This window comes from Aegilops tauschii, chromosome 3 (assembly GCF_002575655.3).
Source record: "Aegilops tauschii subsp. strangulata cultivar AL8/78 chromosome 3, Aet v6.0, whole genome shotgun sequence".
NCBI lineage: Eukaryota > Viridiplantae > Streptophyta > Magnoliopsida > Poales > Poaceae > Aegilops > Aegilops tauschii.
In genome coordinates, this window is record NC_053037.3 from 612,598,423 (window position 1) to 612,618,927 (window position 20,505).

Consider the following 20,505-nt stretch of genomic DNA (forward strand, 5'->3'; position numbering starts at 1 on the left):
TTATCTTGATGATTATATTAAAGGGCCCATATTCTAGATTCGCCCCGGGCCCCTGAAATCTCAGGACCGGGCCTGAATCTTATGAACGCACACATGCACACCCTACCCCTACGAGCACCTTCGATAAACTGAGCCAGCATATCATCGTAAGATTTTACAAAGTCATTTTAGGCGTCTCGTAGTCAACGGAAATGTCTCCTCCTACTGAACGCGCATAACCGGAAATCCTGAAATAAATGCAGGAAAAATGCAAACACCCAGACTTAACCCTGGCGAACTAGGGATGATACCACTTCCTCCTTATTACTCTCCTTGATATTTGAAATCAAGTGCGTAACCAACACGACTGAGATAATTAAGCCCCAACTTATTAGTAACAGAACCGACATGGCCCCCGAGACGGACGGGTTGAGACGCTTCCATCACACTCCAGAGGAGCTAATTAGGAAACGATCGAGGGAGTATCCCAACGAGTAGTACGTGCAGCGGCAAGAGTGTGATTTGAAAACCGTGAGCTGGTACCCCCTGTTTTGTAATGGAAATGACGCATTTCCCTAACAAACTCCGCGCGCGAATCCTCGTGCTGGCATCACGTATCCATCCATCCATCCATCCATATCAATCCCACGATCAATGCGCTCATTTAATCCCACGATCCCATCCAAATCCATCCAAACAATGCTCACGTTTTCTCTCCTCTACTCTATAATAAAGCCCAACGCTATACCATACGGATCCATATCTCCATCAGCAATCAGGCACTCCTCCTCCCTCACAAAAGCGATGGTGGCCAGCGCGGCGGAGAAGGCTCCGGCGACGTCGAGCGGTGGCAACAGGAGGGTGCTGCTGTTCCCGCTGCCGTTCCAGGGCCACCTGAACCCGATGCTGCAGCTGGCCGACGTGCTGCACGCTCGTGGCCTCCGCGTCACCGTCTTCCACGCGGCCTTCAACGCGCCGGACCCCGCGTGCCGCCCCGCCGGGTACCGCTTCGTGCCCGTCGGCGCCGGCGTGCCGACGGCTGACCTCGTCCCCACTGGCAGCAACGCCGACTTCGCCGGGGCGCTGCTCGGCATCAACGAGCGCCTGCAGGGGCCTTTCCAGGACAGCCTCCGCGAGGCGCTGGAGGATGAGGAGGGGGCGCCGGCGTGCCTGGTGCTGGACTCCAACCTCCGGGGCATGCAGGTGGTCGCCGACCGGCTGGGCGTGCCGACGCTGGTGCTGCGCACGGGTGGCGCCGCCTGCCTCGTGGCCTACATGGCCTTCCCGGCGCTCTGCGACAAGGGCCTCCTCCCGCCACAAGGTATTTACATACTAACAGACAAACAGTTAACAGTTAGCGCCGCTTTCCGCATGGCCACAGTTAACATGCACACAAGTACAGGTAGCACTATCGTTATGTCGTTATGCGATGTGCTCTTGTGATTACTAGAGAATGCTCAGCTCAATTAAGAAAAAGAAGAAAGCTAACAGTTTGTTTTTTGTTAGGATGAAACAACAATACAGCTCTAGTTTACATATGAAGTTCAGAATAAAACTGAGTAGTATTTGTCAAATGTTCATATTAATTGAAAATAATACATCCATTTAGGGGGGAAACATAGAGATACTATCGTTTATAGTTTCATACAAGCATATTCGTATGAAAAATAAGTGACAAAGTTTTACAATTTCAAATGTTTGAAAATCTATATAACATACATGAAAAAATAGAAACTTTAGTAGATAGACGACTATGTTTTTGCTTAAACTTCACAATTGGATCAATCTGGTGCGCTGGCTTTATTTTGTACCTATTAATCACCGACTATAGCATTAGCAATCACATAAAACTAGACTCACATTTAAGGTGCTTAGTTTTCCAAATAATACACATGCATCCTCACATATATCACCCAACGGCTGATTATGTTCTTTCCAAATTTTCAGACCATTCTCAACTAAACATGCCACTGGATGATCTCCCACCACTCCGGCTGCAAGACATGGTCTTCTCAACCACAACTCCACATGAAACGATGACCACCTGCCTAGAACGCATTGTGGAATCGGCAAAGTGTTCTTCAGGTGTAATCCTCAACACCTTCAACGACCTCGAAGATGTCGAGCTCCAAAAGATCATTGATGGTGTGCGTGTCCCAGTGTATGCGATTGGTCCTCTTTACAAGATATCTTCAGGTGCCCAGAGCAGCCTATTGTCTCCAGACCAAACTTGTTTGCATTGGCTAGACAAGCAAGAGGCACGGTCTGTTTTGTTCGTGAGCTTTGGAAGCTTGGCATCGATGGATCAAGAAGAGCTAGTTGAGACTGCATGGGGCTTGGCCCATAGCCGCATGCCATTTCTTTGGGTGATCAGGCCTGACGCGGTTCATGGTTCAGGGAAAGTAGGCCTACCTGACGGCTTTGAGGAAGAGACACAAGGTAGGGGAATGGTGGTGAGCTGGGCCCCACAACAAGATGTTCTTGGGCACCAAGCAGTTGGTGGCTTTTGGACCCATAACGGCTGGAACTCGACGTTGGAGAGCATATGTGAGGGTGTTCCGATGATATGTAGACCTCATTTTGCTGACCAAATGATAAATGCCAGGTATGTCGAGGAGGTGTGGAAAGTAGGGTTTGAGTTAGAGGGCAAGTTGGAGAGGGGGAATATTGAGAGGGGTATTAGAAAGTTCTTGTGCGAAGAAGAAGGTGGAGAGATGAGGCGAAGAGCAAGTGATCTCAAGAACAAAGCAACCCGGTGTATCAAGAAAGGGGGCTCTTCGCAAAATATGGTTGGTTTGCTTGTGAACTGCATAATGTCATTACCTTCTTCCATTTAGATGATATTAGTTTGATATTTTCATATTGATTCATTCCTACAACTGATAATGTTGTTACCCAAGACTTGTTTTGCATATGAGTGAACTCTTACATATTTCTTAATATATATTCTGCCAATTCTCCATAATTCCATTTAGCAGATAATACAATTTATGTTCGTAGATTTATTACACAAGTCATAGTAACAACAAAAAATTAATTATACATCTTACGCATGCCGGCGATTGCGGCTTGGTTGAGGCCTCCGGTTTTAGATGTTGGGTTTTGGTGTGAGATCTGGGCAGGCGGCCTGAACAATACGCACCCTTCATCAAGTTGATAGGAGTAATGATAGATGTTGCCAAGATGGTGGCTTCAGACTCATTCATGTATTACTTTGTAAGGTCTTGCCGAATAATTAATAAAATGGATGTATGCAACGCCCTGATTCAGCAGAAGCCAGGGGTCATCCTCCTTTAAAAAAATGTGTTTTCGTGTTATTGATGCGATTGGTCTGACCGCAAGTCACTCTGGAGCTAGTGACAAGGAGGAAGATGGGGCTTTGGAAATCTCATTTTCCTCTGGAGAATAAAATATTTGTTTGGCTCTGCTAGGGGGGGGGGGGGGGGGTGATGATCTAGTGAAGACTAGCTAGACAGGCCAACACGCCTACATGACTGTAAGCTCAATGACCTGCGAGAGGGTGTTGATCATTTGCTCTTTGTTTGCCCTATCACAAGTTGTTTGGTGTTGTGTCAGGGATGCTCTTTGTTTCCCTCGCGATCACAACTCTCCTGGGAGAATTTCATGTGTGTCTGTATGCGAGCCTAAAGTTTTATAGAACCAGGGTTCCCCGGCTCCACCCTTGTTTGCCGTCCGATATTTTTTTTCGAAAAGGGGATCTCCCCGGCCTCTGCATCAGAGTGATGCATACGGCCATCTTATTAACGAAATAAAAGGTTCCAACAAGGTTCCAAAGTCTCCGACTGAAAAGTAATAAAAAGACAGCTCACACAGAGCTAAAGAGGCTGGACACACAGACTAGCCAAGATAAGACGCCACAACCGGCTGGCTAAAGATAGATAGGTAAACTAATTGCCTATCCTATTACATGACCGCCATCCAAACCGGTTGAAGATATCCCGAGCTACCATCTCCCAGCGGATAGATCCAGTAACCAAATGCTCCCTGGCCTCCATCGGAGTGAGTAGCGACCATGAACGGATCACGGCCGTGGCTCGGAAAATAACCTGCAAAAAGTGAATACGTGATGTTCTGTTAAAAACCAAATCATTTCTGCAAGTCCAGATAGTCCACAACAAAGCGCAAACTCCAACACGAATATGTCTTGATAATTCAGGCTCAATCCCAGTGAGCCATGTCCCAAATAACGTAGTGACAGAATTCGGTGGAGTAATATTAAAAGCAATGTGAATCGTCCGCCAAAGTACTCTGGCAAACGGGCAATCAAAAAATAGATGTTTGATCGTCTCGTCCCGATCACAGAAGCTACACCTCGTAGGTCCTGTCCAATTACGCTTAATCAAGTTATCCTTGGTTAAAATAACCTGTTTATGGACAAACCACATAAACACTTTTATTTTCAAAGGAACTTTGACAGCCCAAACATGCTTGGAGGTAGGAATGGAGCTCGAATTAATTACATCAATATACATTGATTTAACCGTGAATACTCCAGACCTAGTCAGTTTCCAGCGTAATTCATCGGGTTGTTGAGAAAGATGGACATCCATTAGTCTCCGAACTAGACGGAGCCAATCTTCCCAACGATTGCCCACTAACGACCGTCTGAACTGAATATTAAGGGGGATGGATTGAAACACCGTAGCAACGAACACCTCACGTCGTTGAACAATGCGATATAAAGACGGATATTGAATGGCCAAGGGTGTCTCGCCGAGCCAAGTATCCTCCCAGAAGCGTGTACTAGCGCCGTTGCCAATAACAACCTTTGTCCTATTAAACAGAGATTGTTTGACTTTCATCAGGCCTTTCCAGAAAGGCGAGTCAGCTGGCCTGACTGTGACCTGGGACAAGGACTTTGTCTGTAGGTACTTGCTGCGAAGGATTTGAGCCCACATGGCATCAGTCTCAAAAGAAAGCTTCCACAGCCACTTGCTAAGAAGGCATCTGTCCTTAACTTCAAGATTCTCAATACCAAGACCCCCTTGGTTTTTCGGTCTACAGATGATATCCCATTTTACAAGTCTGTATTTTCTTTTTAGATCATCACCCTGCCAAAAGAAACGCGATCGATAAAAGTCCAGTCTTTTTCTAACACCAACTGGGACTTGAAAGAACGATAAGAGAAACATAGGCATACTCGTGAGCACCGAATTAATCAGAATTAATCGGCCTCCATATGACATGAGCTTGCCCTTCCAGCAACTCAATTTCTTCTCAAACCGGTCTTCGATGCACTTCCATTCTCTATTGGTCAGCTTTCTATGGTGGATTGGAATACCTAGGTAAGAGAAAGGTAAATCCCCCAAGTCGCACCCAAACAATTGCCGATAAGCCTCCTGTTCGTCTTTGGCTCTACCAAAGCAGAACAGCTCGCTCTTATGAAAGTTAATCTTTAACCCGGTCAATTGGTCGAAAAGGCATAACACCAGCTTCATATTTCTCGCCTTGGCCAGGTCATGCTCCATAAAGATGATTGTATCATCAGCGTACTGAAGGATGGATACACCTCCATCAACCAGATGAGGTACCAAGCCACCCACTTGACCATTCTCCTTAGCCCTTCCTATCAAGATGGCTAACATATCAACCACAATGTTAAACAAGATAGGGGACATCGGATCTCCTTGTCTTAGGCCTTTATGTGTCTGGAAGTAATGACCAATATCGTCATTCACTTTAATTCCCACACTCCCTTTTTGCGTAAATGATTCAACCTGGCGTCGCCAGGCTTCATCAAAACCTTTCATACGCAATGCCTGTTGGAGAAATGGCCATTTAACCTTATCGTACGCTTTCTCGAAATCCACCTTAAAAATGACACCATCTAACTTCTTGGAATGGATTTCATGGAGCGTTTCATGAAGGACGACCACCCCTTCAAGGATGTTTCTGTCCGGCATGAAAGCAGTTTGGGAGTGCTGCACCACAGAATGCGCAATCTGTGTGAGCCTATTAGTCCCGACCTTGGTGAATATTTTAAAACTAACATTGAGGAGGCAGATCGGCCTGAACTGCTCAATTCTCACAGCATCCGTCTTCTTCGGAAGCAGTGTGATAGTTCCAAAATTCAAGTGAAATAATTGAAGCTGTCCAGAGAACAGATCATGAAACATAGGTAGCAAATCCCCCTTAATAATATGCCAGCACTTCTTGTAGAACTCCACCGGAAATCCATCCGGTCCGGGAGCCTTATTATTTTTCAACTGTGCTATAGCATCAAACACCTCCTTCTCCGAAAACGGGGCAACCAGAATATCATTTTCAGCAGCCGAAAGTTGAGGCACATCCTCAGTTCTGGACTCATCAAGAGATACACAATTATCCTCCGGAGGTCCAAATAACTGCCTATAATACTCGGTTATATATGTTTTTAGGTTATCCTGTCCTAAAATAGTGCCCTCATCTTGTTCAAGTTGGAATATTCTCTTCTTTCTGTGCTTACCATTAGCAATCAGATGAAAAAATTGAGTATTCGCGTCCCCTTGGACCACTTTGCGAACCTTAGCCCGCAAAGCCCACTTCAATTCTTCTTCACGGAGAAGTTCTTTCAACCTCTTCTCTGCTTCAGTTTTAACCTGGAGCTCAGCAGGCATCAAAATCGTGGATTCAGCCTTAACGTCCAGATTTTGTATAAGAGAGAGGAGCCTGTCCTTCTCAATCTTATATACCCCACTAAGGTGCTTAGCCCAACCACGTAAGAAGCTTCTCAAACTCCTAATCTTATTTTGCCAACGCTCGACCGCGGTCCTACCGCCTACACCCTTCGCCCATTCCCTAGCGATCAGGTCTAGGAACCCTTCGCGTTCGAACCAGGCCATCTCAAAAGAAAAGGTGTTTTTGTTTCCCACGTGGTTCGGCTCCCCTGAGTCAACGAACAATATGGCATGGGGATAAATCCAAAGATGAAGCAGGGCCTCCCAGGTTCTAAAAATCCAAGGCTGAAGCCTGAATCCTGAAGCAAGGTGGATACTGCTTATTGGGATTGCATGCGTGGGCGATCTCGACAACTCATAATGGTTTAGTTTTTCATAACCGTTTTTCCTCTTCCACTGATTGGTATTTCAGAAGGCTTTGTTGCTCATCGTGCAATGGAAGCAGCTTCCACCCATCAAGTGAAATGAGCCCGTGATGATGATGATGATGATTATAAGATTTAGATCCTGCTTTGCACCATCTGCGGGGGAACGGACTATGGTAGACAGGGTGTTGGTTGAGCCTGTGCTGTGTTGCTCTGCTTACCTTCTGCTGTTTGTTGGTTGTGGCCTTTCATCTTCGCTTCGCCAGAGTCATATTTGTGCATGATAAGCTTCAGGTGACAACCTCGGTAGTACTGTTGCTTCATGTAAGCTGATTACTCCAGCAAACACCAAACGTCGTTTTGAGCCTTCTTATAAATCTGGGCCAAGTGCCCCATTGCTAGAAATAAAACAGGCAACTATCGGAGTTGAATCAAATGTTTACTAAGAGATTAAATGGTGATCAAATGATGAATTAGCTGGTGTCCGACTTAAATCGTGAACCGAAGGATGAGAATATATGTACAACTAAGATTGATTAGATTCAGCACCCACCGCCACCGGTGCTCTTTATATAGAGGATTAAGTGACGACCTGATGATGAATTAGCAGGGGTCCAACATAAATCATGAACAGTCGGATGAGAATATATGTACGGGCTGCCGGGCCAGGGGTGCTTTTTATACAAAAATAGAAGAGAAGACCGAAAGATATAGACATATATAGAGATATATAAATATCAAAGCAGCGTCACAACGCAGATGAAGGCAGTGGCATGAAACTTCACCAAAAGTACAATAAAAACAGATCAAACCGGGCACAGGACATTAATTCACAAGCAAAGGATATATCAAACATTACAAGATCATTCAAGTCCTAAGCACAGGATATACTGGTCTATAAACGAAAATGCCCAGAGCGCCTCTCTTATCGTCAACATACCTTCGGATCCTCCCAAACCCCCCTTCACCCCAACTTTTTCCCCATGAATTCTTGATGCGCCAGTACTTGACACCTCTGGAGTCTGTGCCATAACCGACGACCAAGACAGCGTGCCAGCCGGTAAGTCTTTTATCAAATTTGTAGTCCATGATGCCTCCGTTGTACCACTGCAAATGATCACCTTGCACAGTGACGATCACGGGTTGCTTTGCTACCGCTTTCTCCAATGCATCCTCGTTTCGGCGGACATAGCGGAAGTTCGATATCCTTCCTTCTACTTTTTTATCCAGTTTGCGACATATACCCTGCCGAGCCTTGTATGGGTATGAAGATTCTGTTGTGAGCCCATTTTCCTTTACATAGCGGAAAGCATACCAGTAGTCGCCACCATTACACCCGTAGTTCTGTATGTTGCAGTCGACGAGCTCTTGAACTGACAACCTGATTGATCGCCAAGTCTTGAGGTAATTTACTGCCTCGACCGAAGCTGCAACTGCCATGGCCCAACAGCTCCCTGCAACAAATAAAAGCATTAAGTTTGTGGAGCTTTACCAAGTGAGCATTGCTCGCTTGATTGGGGTGGCCGTCTAGGTTCAAGTTCTCGGAGATGTTTTTGGTGGATTGCAGCACGAAAGGATCCATGTGCTGATATGCATGAGTAATTTGTACGCAGCTAGAGATCAACTATGATACTAGCAGAACAGTTTAAAACACAGGGGCTAGTGGAGAATAACTCATGGCACTTACCACAATCCTTTTGGTTCCTCACGACCGGAGAGACAACTCCGGCTTCAACCCAATCAACCTTTGACGGACGGGCAGCCCTCTCAGCAAGCTCTGCATTCTTCTTCATACACCAAAGCCCAACACCAAAGGCAACCATCACCATAGGCATGGCATATCTGCAACACATTGTGGTTCTAGCTGAGAAAATATGATGCATGTTTACTTTGGCAAGTGGCAACCATGGACACTAACCAGAGCTTTGGATTATATATAATTGAACAAGGTTAAGAGATTCACCTGCGAAAGAAGCCGAAGCGGTGGCCGGCGGTAGCTGCAACATGCCCAATTTTCCTCTGAAACTGCAGCAATTTGATCACCTTTCAGTTTCATCACTCGAACACACAGATTGAAGGTTAAAATTGAATTCATTAAGAGGGAGGGAGAGAGAGGCGTATTTACTTGTAGCTGTAGCATCCTAGCTCCTGCAGGCCTCGACAGCGACCCGGCCGCCGTGGCAGGGCTGCACAACCGGCGCAACCCGACCACCGCGGCCTGGCTGCAGAACTGGCGTATCATTCTTGCTCCGGCTGGCCTCGACAGCGACCCGGCCACGGCAGCATTGCTGCCGAACCGGCGTACCATGGTTACTCCCGCAGGCCTCCACGGCGACCCAGCCGCTGTTGTCTGGCTGTGGAACCGGTGGAACAGGGTTGCTCCGGCAGGCCTTGACGGCGAGCTGGCCGTTGCCGTCAGGCTGTAGAACCGGCGTAACACGGTTGCTCCACCAGGCCTCGACGGCGACCCGGCCGCCATGGACTGGCTGCAGAACCGGCGTAACAGGGACGTCCCGGCGGCGACAAATACCCGACGAAACATGGCCTGCACCCGGAATCTTCATCGGCCGCGTAGCCATGGACGTAATGTATATACTACTCCGTAGAAGAGTAGGAGGAGGATTTGGCCAACGGATTTTGGAATCGGTGTCTGCAACTTGCCGGAACCGGAAGCGGAACCAAATACCAAACTCGTATGAGCGCGATTTGGACTCGACCTCGCACATCTACCCACCGTGGTTGAATAGGAGTTGCAAGGTTGCATGCACCTCGGATCCAACACGGCTGCATGCCGCCTGGCACCACTGTGGCGTCACCTTCCCTTCTCTCCGTCCAAGCCGCCGCGCCACCACCTTGCTCGTGTGGCAGGCAGTACGAGGACCCCGGCTTCAGCTAGCAGCCACACTCCTAAGACGAATAAACGTTCCGTCGATTGGCAGAGTGTGCCAATATCAAGTTTTAAAATTTAATTAAATTAATATACTGTCCTCTGGCATTTTTTTTTATCAATTTATTAACGGAATTTATAATTTCCAAACGTCCGTGATTTGACAATAGATCCGAACGATCTTTTTGACGTCCGATCGCGATCTCACGCCGCGGGTCCAAACGACTCGATTCCCACCTGATCCACTTCTCGCGTGCCCTCCTGATTGAGATACGGGTGCACTACCACCTAGGCTAAGTCGGCTTTTATGTTTCTGACGTAGGTTACCTTATATTCATACTTTATTCGAAAGTGGGAAAAACCACAATGCTTTCAACGAAAGCACGAACCACCTGGATCAGGTTTTTTAAGGAACGATGCATCATGCTTGTTACTGGATTAGTAGCTAAGTTTTTTTGTACATTTGTAAAGGCAGATTCTGGTCCCATTTAATATGAATCGAGGTGTCACTGTCATCGAGTAAATTTTTTCAGAAAAATTAAGGCCTGAATCTCATACGTCCTTCCATTTTTCCACAGATTTTTCAAATGAACAAAAATTGTTGCCGTGAGTGAGAATCAAACCGAAGTCCTCACATGTGGTAACCTTGACCATAAAAAAGTTGTTAAAACATTCTTCGATGATTTTTTGTTGTGAATAACATGATAATTTGTGGGTCGCACATCTCATAACTTGCATGAAAAGGGTGTTAACTTTAAACCGGGGATTGGTTCCGTTGAAAACATACCCTCGTAATTACCGTGTAAATAACATGATAATTTACACATGCTGATCTAATAATTCATATACAAATATCGTGGTAATTTTTTGACCGAGGGGATGAAAATTGTTGAAGGACAAACGCCGACAACTTTTGTGCAACATGGTAATATACCCACAACAAAGCTGATAACTCACTACAAATCCCACGGTAACTTTCGACCCCGGGATAAAAGTTCGCTGAAAAACATACCATGATAACTTGTGTGTAAATAGCATGATAATGTGCATACAACAGAGCTGATAACTTACTCAATCCATGCGTGGTAACTTTTTGACCGGGGAAAAAGTTGTGGAAAAATATCTCCCAATAACTCATTGGTAAACAACATGATAATACACACACACACGAGACACGAGAGCTGATAATTCATATAAAAACATAATGGTAATTTTTTTGACCGAGGGGATGAAAATTGTTGAAAGACATACCCCGATAACTTTTGTGCGATATGGTAATATACACATAGTAAAGCTGATAACTCACTACAAACCCCACAGTAACTTTTGACCCCAGGATAAAAGTTTGTTGAAAAACATACCCTAATAATTTGTGTGTAATTACCATGGTAATATACATACAACAGAGCCAATAACTTACTCAATTCATTCGTGGTAACTTTTTGACTGGGAAAAAGTTGTTGAAAAATACCTCTCAATAACTCATGTGTAAACAACATGATAATACATACCAACTGATAACTCATAGACTGGGGTGTTTGTAGCGAGTTATCAGCTTTGTTGTATGTATATTACCATTCTGCACAAAAGTTATCGGGGTATGTTTGTCAACAATTTTCATCCCCTCGGTAACTTCTATGAAAATGACATGGTAACTTATGTACGACAAACTGATAACTTGCATTGCCCAGACGTGGTAACTTTTTGACCCAAAAAAAAAGTCATCGAAACATATCAACATGACATCTAGTTTCAAAGATCTCGTCGAGACGGATTTTTTATGTGAAGACGGTTTTTCAATCGGACTGATGGTTTGAGCTACAAAACTTTTTGAAGTTTGGAAAGAAGAGAATTTTTGAAGTTTCGAAACGAAAAGAATATATGATGACATCAGCCTTTTGCATGTATGCAATTTCTTATCTAATACACGTGAGGAAGCTTGTTTGATTCGGTACTAATAGAAGCAAATGACAAGGGAGTCGTATGTGCATGCATGGTGGTAGAAATCACTATGGATTACGTAGCGAGGCTACACCGTTCGGATCTATTGCTTAATTCAGAATGTTTGGTAGTTATCACACTCCATTTATTAATTGTTAAAAAAATATGTTTCACGTTTCTATTTGTAAGTCGCCTCAAATTGATTCGGGGTGTCAATCAGTTCTTGAGAAGACGAAGGCGAGGCACTGAGGCTGACATGGGAGCGACACGGCGTCCCTGGCGAGGTCGAGCCAGAACCATGCCAAAGAAGGGAACGATGGGACTGGCCCTTGTAAAAATAGCGTGAAGCGTATGCATCTGTAGGGACGCGCTGCGTGTTTATATAGACATAAAGATTACAGAGTTAGTTGTCAGGTAGTTGCTAGATTGATCTCCAAGTCAAGATCTATACAGGAGATATGAGATCATCCGCAACAACCCTAACAACCGAGATTACAGCGCAACGCCGACCCTTATCTACTCGTATGTACGGTTTATTCATGTACCGTACATGTGTTTTACATTATACACTTTAACACGCCCCCTCAATCACAACTTCACCAAATTGAGATTGTTCTTAAACTCTTGCAACTTGCTCCATGATAAAGCCTTGGTAAAACCATCTGCGACCTAATCATTTGTAGGAATGAACCGTATGTCTAGTAGCTTCTTAGCTACTCTTTCATGAACAAAATGATAATCAACCTCAATGTGTTTTGTCCTTGCATGGAACACTGGATTTGCTGACAGATAAGTAGCACCAATGTTATCACACCACAAACGTGCAACAGAAGAGTGATTTATGCCAAGTTCATCAAGCAGAGCCTGAACCCATATCAATTCGGTTGTGGCATTAGCCAAGGCTTTGTATTCAGCCTCGGTGCTAGATCTTGACACAGTTGCTTGCTTCCTTGCACTCCAAGATATAAGATTAGGCCAAAGAAAACTGCAAAGCCTCCTGTAGACCTTCTGTCATCAGGACAGACTGCCCAATCTGCATCAGAGAAGGCACTTACCAGAGTTGAGGTTGATTTTGTGAACTTTAACCCTGTACTCATAGTACCTTTGAGATATCTCAGAATCCTTTTAACTGCAGTCCAATGTTGAAGAGTGGGAGCATGCAAAAACTGGCATAATTTGTTGATAGGAAAACATATATCAGGTCTAGTAAGTGTTAGGTATTGTAGAGCACCTACAACACTTCTATAATTTGTAGCTCCTTCGGCTCCCAAAGGCTCACCTTCTTCTTTAGACAATTTTTCAGTGGTTGAAAGAGGCATATTTGAAACTTTACAATTCATCATGTTACCTTCTTGACTTAGAAGTATACCATCTGTTACCTTCTTTACTTCTATGCCCAAGAAATAATGCAATTCACCAAGGTCTTTTAGAGCAAAATCCTTTTTTAGATCTTCTAATAGTGCATTGGTTGCTTCCTTTGATGAGCTAGCCACAATTATGTCATCAACATATACCAACATAAAATGATTACTTTGCCTCTTTTATAGAAGAAGAGAGATGTATCTGCCTTTGAGGGTCGAAATCCAATCCTTTGAAGTTTTTCACTTAACCTAGAGTACCATGCTCTAGGTGCTTGTTTCAAACCATATAGTGCTTTATCAAGTTTGCATACATGATGATGCTTGCCTTTTACCTCATACCCAGGTGGTTGTTTCATGTAAACTTCCTCCTCTAGAACGCCATGAAGGAACGCATTCTGCACATCCAATTGACGAAGCCTCCAACTGTTTGATACTGGAACAGAGAGAACAAGTCTGACAGTAGCTGCTTTAACAACAGGGCTAAAGGTATCCTCATAATCTATACCATATCTTTGTTTACAACCCTTTGCCACTAGTCTAGCCTTGTACCAATCTATCTCTCCATTAGCTTTCCGTTTAATTCTATAAACCCATTTACAATCAATGATATTTCTCCCCCGTGCTTGAGGGACTAAGTGCCAAGTCCTATTTTGAACAAGAGCATTATACTCCTCATCCATAGCATTTTTCCAGTTTTTACTTTCAAAAGCCTCACTTAAATTATTGGGCTCACCCGTGACAGCAAGACCTCCAAAACGCTTGTCATACCTGACCGTACCATCAGTACGAATTTTTGGTTTGGAAACTCCATGTTGTGATCGTGTTCTCTGTGCTGGCAGAGGAACTACAGCAGAGTTCCATGGCGTAGAGGATCTGGCGGAATCCGATGGAGCATGTGATCCAGCGGCGCCCGATCCAATATGGATGCTGTCGGGGCCATGCAGCGGCGCGCCCGCGCCCGCTCCCGCGTCTGCGTCGGGTTAGGCCACTTGTCGAGGCCCAGTTGGTTGGTTGGCGGAGTCGAGGGACCGCTCAGTCGGGCGCGTCGAAGCGGATGGCCCGCCGCCAGTGTGGGGCCTGCCACGAGACGTCGTTTTCTTGCCCGCGGGGCCGTGGGGGACGCGTGGCTGCCTGACGATGGCCCGCCTGGCCCCGAGGAAGATACGCCACCGCTGCCTGGCGCGGCAGGCAAGGACAGATCGCCTTCGGGATCGCTGCCGTCAGGATCTGGCGCAGCTCCTGAATCCACCTCGTCTTATGTGTTTGTCTCTTGCTGCTGCATAAAATCATGCCCAAAAGATGATTTCCACCAAAATTTATAGCAGGATTTTCATGAAAATTACCCGAAGGATCATTAGGTAGATCTTCGTCCCCCTGATCAACAGAAGTAGGCGGGGTATTTTCAGAGAGGAGAAGAACTTCAGATCTAATGAGGGCGCCGGCATTTGGATTGAGAGCAGCAAAAGGGAAAATTGTTTCGTTAAACACGACATCACGGGAAATGTAGACACGTCCAGCAGCGATATCTAGGCATTTGAAACCTTTGTGTAGATTGCTATAACCAAGAAACACACATTGTTTTGATCGGAATTCTAGTTTGTGAGAATTGAAAGGACGGAGATTAGGCCAGCAAGCACAACCAAAGGTGCGAAGAGCATGGTAGTTTGGTTTCTCGTGAAATAGGTTTTCTAAGGGTGTCTCAAGGTTTATTACTTTGCTGGGAGTTCGGTTGATCAAGTATGTGGCAGCGATGAATGCTTCATCCCAGAATTTCAAGGGCATGGACGCACGTGCTAGGAGGGAGAGACCAACGTCAATGATGTGGCGATGTTTTCTCTCGGCAGAGCCGTTTTGCTGATGAGCTTGTGGGCAAGAAACATGGTGTGTGATTCCAATTTGGCAAAAAAATGAGTTCAAACGCTCATACTCACCACCCCAGTCTGTTTGCATGGCGATGATTTTACAATCAAAGAGTCTCTCGACAAGTGCTTGAAATTCATGAAACACTTTAAACTTCGGATCTATGTTTAAGAAGAAATACCCAAGTGAACTTGCTGTAATCATCGATAGAACTCACATAATAGTTTTTCTTATTTATAGAATCACGGGCAGGCCCGCATACATCAGAGAAAATGAGCTCTAAAGGAGCATTCGAAGTGCTACTAGAATTCGGATACGGGAGCTGGTGACTTTTGCCTTTTTGGCATGCATCACACGCTCCTTCTTTATTCAACTCATGATTGGAAAAAGGAATTTTATTCTGCCTAAGAACATGCTGGATGATTTACGAATACGGATGACCTAATCGAGTGTGCCACCTTGAAGGAGATATCTTGGTGGCGCCGAAAGCTTGCCTGCCCGGGATTAAAGAAGCTGATGATAGGGGATAGAGACCGGCTCTACACCTGCCTTGGAGGAGGGTGTTCCTCGTTGCCTTGTCCTTGATGAAAAAGAAGCGAGGGTGAGTTTCAAGAAACACATGATTATCTTGAGACAAACGATGGGCACAAACAAGATTCTTCGTGGCTTTAGGAGAATAAAGGACATCTTTTAGATGAAGATTGCGAGTGGGAGTACGAACATAAGCTTGACGAACATGAGTAATTTTCATACCTGACCCGTTGGGCATGTTCACTTGGTCATGGCCATTGTACCTCTCCCTCATGGTGAGTTTGTCCAGCTCGCCGGTGATGTGGTCGGTGGCGCCAGTGTCGACGTACAAGTTGGTGTCGACGCCATAGGATCAGTTGGACACAGCGCTTGCACTCTTCTCCTTGGTGAATGCGATGTCAAAGCGCCGGTAGCACTCGATAGCCATGTGATTTGACTTCTTGCAGATCTGACAGAAGACCTCCGGGAGATCGTCGCGGCCACCGCCTCCTGCATGGCCACGGCCACTGTTGCGTCCATTGCTGCAGCCACCAGCATGGCCACGGCCACCTCCGTTCCTGCCGCGGCCTCCACGAGTGAAGCCACCACGGCCGTTGCGAGAGGCGGCGTTGGCGGAGGAGTGGGATGACAATGAGTTTCCCTCGAACATGGCGAGGCGGCTCTCGAAGCTGATCAGCTGGGAGTAGAGCTCGTTGGGCTTGATGGGGACGGTCCTAGCGCAGACGGAGGAGACGAAGGACATGTAGTCTAAGTCGAGTCCGACGAGGATGTACGACACCATGTCATCGTTGGTGAGCGGCTTGCCGATGGCAGCCATCTCATCGCCAAGGGCCTTCATGCAGCCAAGGTACTCAGCGATGGTGGAAGTCCCCTTCTTGGTGGTGGAGAGGGCGATCCTCGTGTTAACGATGGCCGCCTGTGTCTGGGAGATGAATATCTCTGTGATTGCAGTCCATGCTGCTGACGTCGTGGTGCAGTTTGCAATCTGAACCATCACAGGGGGTGAGATGGAATTGAACAAAAAGCTTAGAACCTGAGAATCTCATGCCCTGTCGATCTCATATGTCGGGTTGGGCACGTCAGTGGGCTTGCTGTCCTTGTCAACAAGCTTGGGCGCCGGAATCTCTCTCTCTGGATCGAGGTAGGAGACTAGCTGGGCACCGCGAATGGTGGCTAGGGCTTGCGCACGCCAGACACTAAAGTTGGAGCGATGGAGTTTTTTGGCTATGGGGATGAGGACGGATGCGGCGGCGGCAGCGGTGCTAGAGGAAGCCATGGCAGCGCAGAGAGGATGTGCTAGAGGAGAATGGCTCTGAATACCATGTAAAAATAGCGTGAAGCGTATACATCTGCAGGGACGCGCTGCGTCTTTATATAGACATAGAGATTATAGAGTTAGTTGCGAGGTAGTTGCTAGATTGATCTCCAAGTCATGATCTATACATGAGATATGACATCATCCGCAACAACCCTAACAACCGAAATTACAACGCAACGCCGACCCTTATCTACTCGTATGTACGGTTTATACATGTACCATACATACGTTTTACATTATACACTTTAACAGCCCTGGCATCACCAACGAAGGCAGGGCAGAAAGTTGATGGTGCGGGTTTTGTGCGGCGCGGAGGGTTGCGGACGCCAGAGAAGGAGGGAGGGTTAAAGGGTTGCTGGGGCGGCAAGGTGAGCGGAAGCGATGTCGACCATGGATAGCCCAGATGGCAGTTGGACCAACAGTGTAAGGCAGGTCGATGTGGCGGAGGGCTACCGACAACAAGGGAGATGTGACAGAAAAATCAACTAATTTTATGAGCAACATACAAATATCATGCATAATTATGAAATATTTTATGATTAAATGCGACTTGGTGTCCATGGTAATTCATCCCACCTCCCTTGCAGTTTCCTCGGCATGCAAATCTAAACTCATTCCGCACTGAACTCGGGACATGATCATTCATCACACTTCTTCCTTCCCTCCCCACCCATAATCCAACTCATTCTGTGTTACCTCTTACAAAATATGTAATGACAGCATGATCTTTTTCACACCGCAATTCTTCCTCTATTTCTTCTGAATTGATCAATTCATCAATGGTACTCCATGCCCCAGCCGTCTCCTTGCCATCTTCGTGTCACGAATATGGATTTGCCTTCCCTTCTTCATATCATGCCTGTTGTGTGGCAAACTGGCATCCTAAGTCACCCATCCTAGGCTCAATCATTTTAGTTACTTAATTTTTTTCAAGAAAATATTGGGAAAACAGTTTCGATAACAAAAAAACATACAGTTGCAGGGGGGAATGGAAAATGTTTGAAAATGGAAAGTTGGTTTCAAAAAATAAAAAAATGCATCTGAGAAAATAAATTGTAAATATACGAGAACTTTGTTCAATAAACATGGAAATAGACATGTTCATTGCATACTGAAAATAGTCAGTACACCAAAGATTATACTCATGTATTAAAAAAAGGTTTTTCATATTGTAATAAAAGTTTATGCATTATAGACAAAATGATATTTAAGTCCATTGCATATTTGTAAAATATTCATGATTAATTTTATTCGTATGTAATAATAAATTTATGTAATTTTCGAAATAATGATATTTATAAATAATTCACATATGTGAATTAAAATTATTGAAACAATATGTATACAGTAATTATATTCAGATGTTTATAAAATCACACAATTTTTCATAATCGAAGAAAAGTAGAAAAACTAGAAAATCTAGAGAATACAATATAATATTAATTTACAAAGAGAATATGGAGAAAAAAATTACAAAGAGAGTATGGAGAAAAGTGTATATATTTTTTCAATATATATATAATAGATGGAGGAAATTGAAAAATTAAAATAATAAAAATAAAAAGCAGGAAAAATAAAAGAGAAGAAACGGTGGAAAGACTCAAAAAACGAAGGGAAGAAAAAAAGGCAAAAGAACAAAAATAATTTGTTGAAAACGGTACTATGGGACGGCCCAATACCATAGACTACTCTCTGTGCACGTTATTGATTATTACGTTAGCCTAAAAAAAGGTTTATTACGTTAGTGGTCTAAAACATCTTATATTAATTTACAAAGAGAGTACTTGTTTTTTAATCTAGAAAAATTGTTGTTTATGACGTATGTGATGACATGTAAGCTACATGCATGTGTTAAAAGGCAATGCATGTGTTGTGCTGGGCCAATCTATCATGGTGACCAATGTTCCCATCTACTCAAGTACTCAACTAAGTACTTTTGGGAAAAACAAATCTACTCAAACAAACCCTATTTGCCTCTCGCTGCAAGCCGATAGGACAAATCCTATTTCGCACTTATAGCACCAAACACAGATTTTTATTTTTTGAGGAAAGCCAAACACAGATAAATGCCTATGCAGCGCCTACAATAGCTTCCATGCTGCGCTGGCTCATATATAATGGTTTTTCATGGGATGGCTTTTTTTCTTGGACGTGTTTTGTTCACTTTTTCTTTTTACTTTTTCACTTTTTAAATTTCATGAACTTTTTGAAAATCACGATTTTTTCCAAATTAGTGAATTGTTATAATTTCATGAACATGTTTTAAATCCATTATGTTTTTTCGAATCCATGAACGGTTATTTATATCTGTGAACACAATTTGGATTAAAAGTCTTTTTTCAAATAGATGAACATTTTGTGCATTCATGAACTTTTTGAAAATTCACTATTTTTTCGAAGCCATGATTTTTTCGAATTCAATAAAAGAGTAAATTTAAAACTTTATCTAAATCCATGAACACATTGAAAAATCATGATTTTTTGAAAATTTCACGAATAGTATTTTAAAAATTATTATACAAAAAGAATAATTCAATGATATTGTTTTATTCCTGAACTAGTACGTATGAGGGAACAGTCAACGGCCAACGCTGAGCGAGTGAGCGAAAACAGAGCCCGCCAATCTATTTGAGTGAGTGAGCGAGTGAGTGAAAGTGGTACCTAATTGGACGAGGCACGATACATCCCGCTTAGGCGCCAATCTGTTTCGGGGCGCTAAAGCGCAAGGAGGAGGTCACACCCGCAAGAGCTATACGCCTATATCTCGCTTCTCACCAGATGGAAGCAACAGCTCTCCTCTTTCCATTCTTTCGGGATGGCCCCTATTCGTTGTCCTTTGCAATGACTAGCTTCTCATTGCTTGATCGTCTGTTTGTTCATTGGTTCGGCTCAGGTTTTCTTCTAATTTTTCTTATTCCTTTTATTTCTGTTTTTCTTTGTTTCTTCACAGCTTCTTAATTTTTTTCCCTTTGTGTTTTCACCATTTTTTGTCTGGTTTTTATTTTTTTTCCTTTTCATTTTTCTTTGGTTTCATTTTATTCATTTCTCCATTTTATTGTTTTTTCTTTTGTTTCCTTTTTGTTTCCTTTGGGTTTTTGTACTTCCGTTCTTTTCATTATTTTTGCGTGCTTTTGTTCACTTTTTTTTTGTTTTTCTTGGTTTCCTTAAGGGGTTTTTCGGTTTTCTTTGGGTTTTCTATTTATTATTTGCAAAGTGTTTTTCTGTTTCTTTCTTTCCTTTCTTGTTTTGATCCATTTTTCTTCATTTTGTCTTTTTTATTCAACACATGTCTACATATCTATACATTTTACGTGTACATCAGGAACATTTTTCAAATATGTGAATAATTTGTTGAATAAAATTAAGTTTGATGACTACTTTTTCATACAGATTTTATATATTTTTTATATATCAGAAACTTCTAAAATACTTAATTAACATTTCCCAAATGTACGATTAACATTTTTATACAGGATCAATTTTTTGGAAAAATATTGTTTTATATTAAAAATTTTAAATAAACTTTCTAAAATTTTCTTATATATTTGGAAAAAAAATTATACACGTTTCACTTTTTTGAAATTGT

At 43.8% G+C, this 20,505-nt stretch overlaps 2 protein-coding genes across 2 annotated transcripts; one reads left to right on the forward strand and one right to left on the reverse strand.

Annotated features, from left to right (window-relative positions):
- Positions 1-681: 681 nt before the first annotated feature.
- Positions 682-2,944, forward strand: LOC109768399 (DIMBOA UDP-glucosyltransferase BX8). Its single transcript, XM_020327119.3, has 2 exons — positions 682-1,300; positions 1,927-2,944. Exons 1-2 carry the CDS (start codon positions 784-786, stop codon positions 2,814-2,816), a joined length of 1,407 nt encoding a protein of 468 aa, XP_020182708.1. The 5' UTR covers positions 682-783; the 3' UTR covers positions 2,817-2,944.
- Positions 2,945-7,888: 4,944 nt separating this feature from the next.
- Positions 7,889-9,500, reverse strand: LOC109768397 (ervatamin-B-like). Its single transcript, XM_020327118.1, has 4 exons — positions 9,147-9,500; positions 8,985-9,046; positions 8,709-8,863; positions 7,889-8,475 (listed from the first exon to the last, which is right to left on the reverse strand). The coding sequence occupies exons 1-4, from the start codon at positions 9,498-9,500 to the stop codon at positions 7,889-7,891; spliced, it is 1,158 nt and encodes a 385-aa protein (XP_020182707.1).
- Positions 9,501-20,505: the final 11,005 nt, after the last annotated feature.

Coding starts and splice junctions, on each gene's coding strand:
- LOC109768399 (XM_020327119.3), top strand. CDS start 784: ATGGTGGCCAGCGCGGCGGAGAAGGCTCCGGCGACGTCGAGCGGTGGC. Junction 1,301..1,926: donor GGGCCTCCTCCCGCCACAAG/GTATTTACATAC, acceptor CCAAATTTTCAG/ACCATTCTCAACTAAACATG.
- LOC109768397 (XM_020327118.1), bottom strand. CDS start 9,500: ATGGCGGCCGGGTCGCCGTCGAGGCCTGGTGGAGCAACCGTGTTACGC. Junction 9,047..9,146: donor CTAGGATGCTACAGCTACAA/GTAAATACGCCT, acceptor AAATTGCTGCAG/TTTCAGAGGAAAATTGGGCA. Junction 8,476..8,708: donor GAGGAACCAAAAGGATTGTG/GTAAGTGCCATG, acceptor TATTTGTTGCAG/GGAGCTGTTGGGCCATGGCA.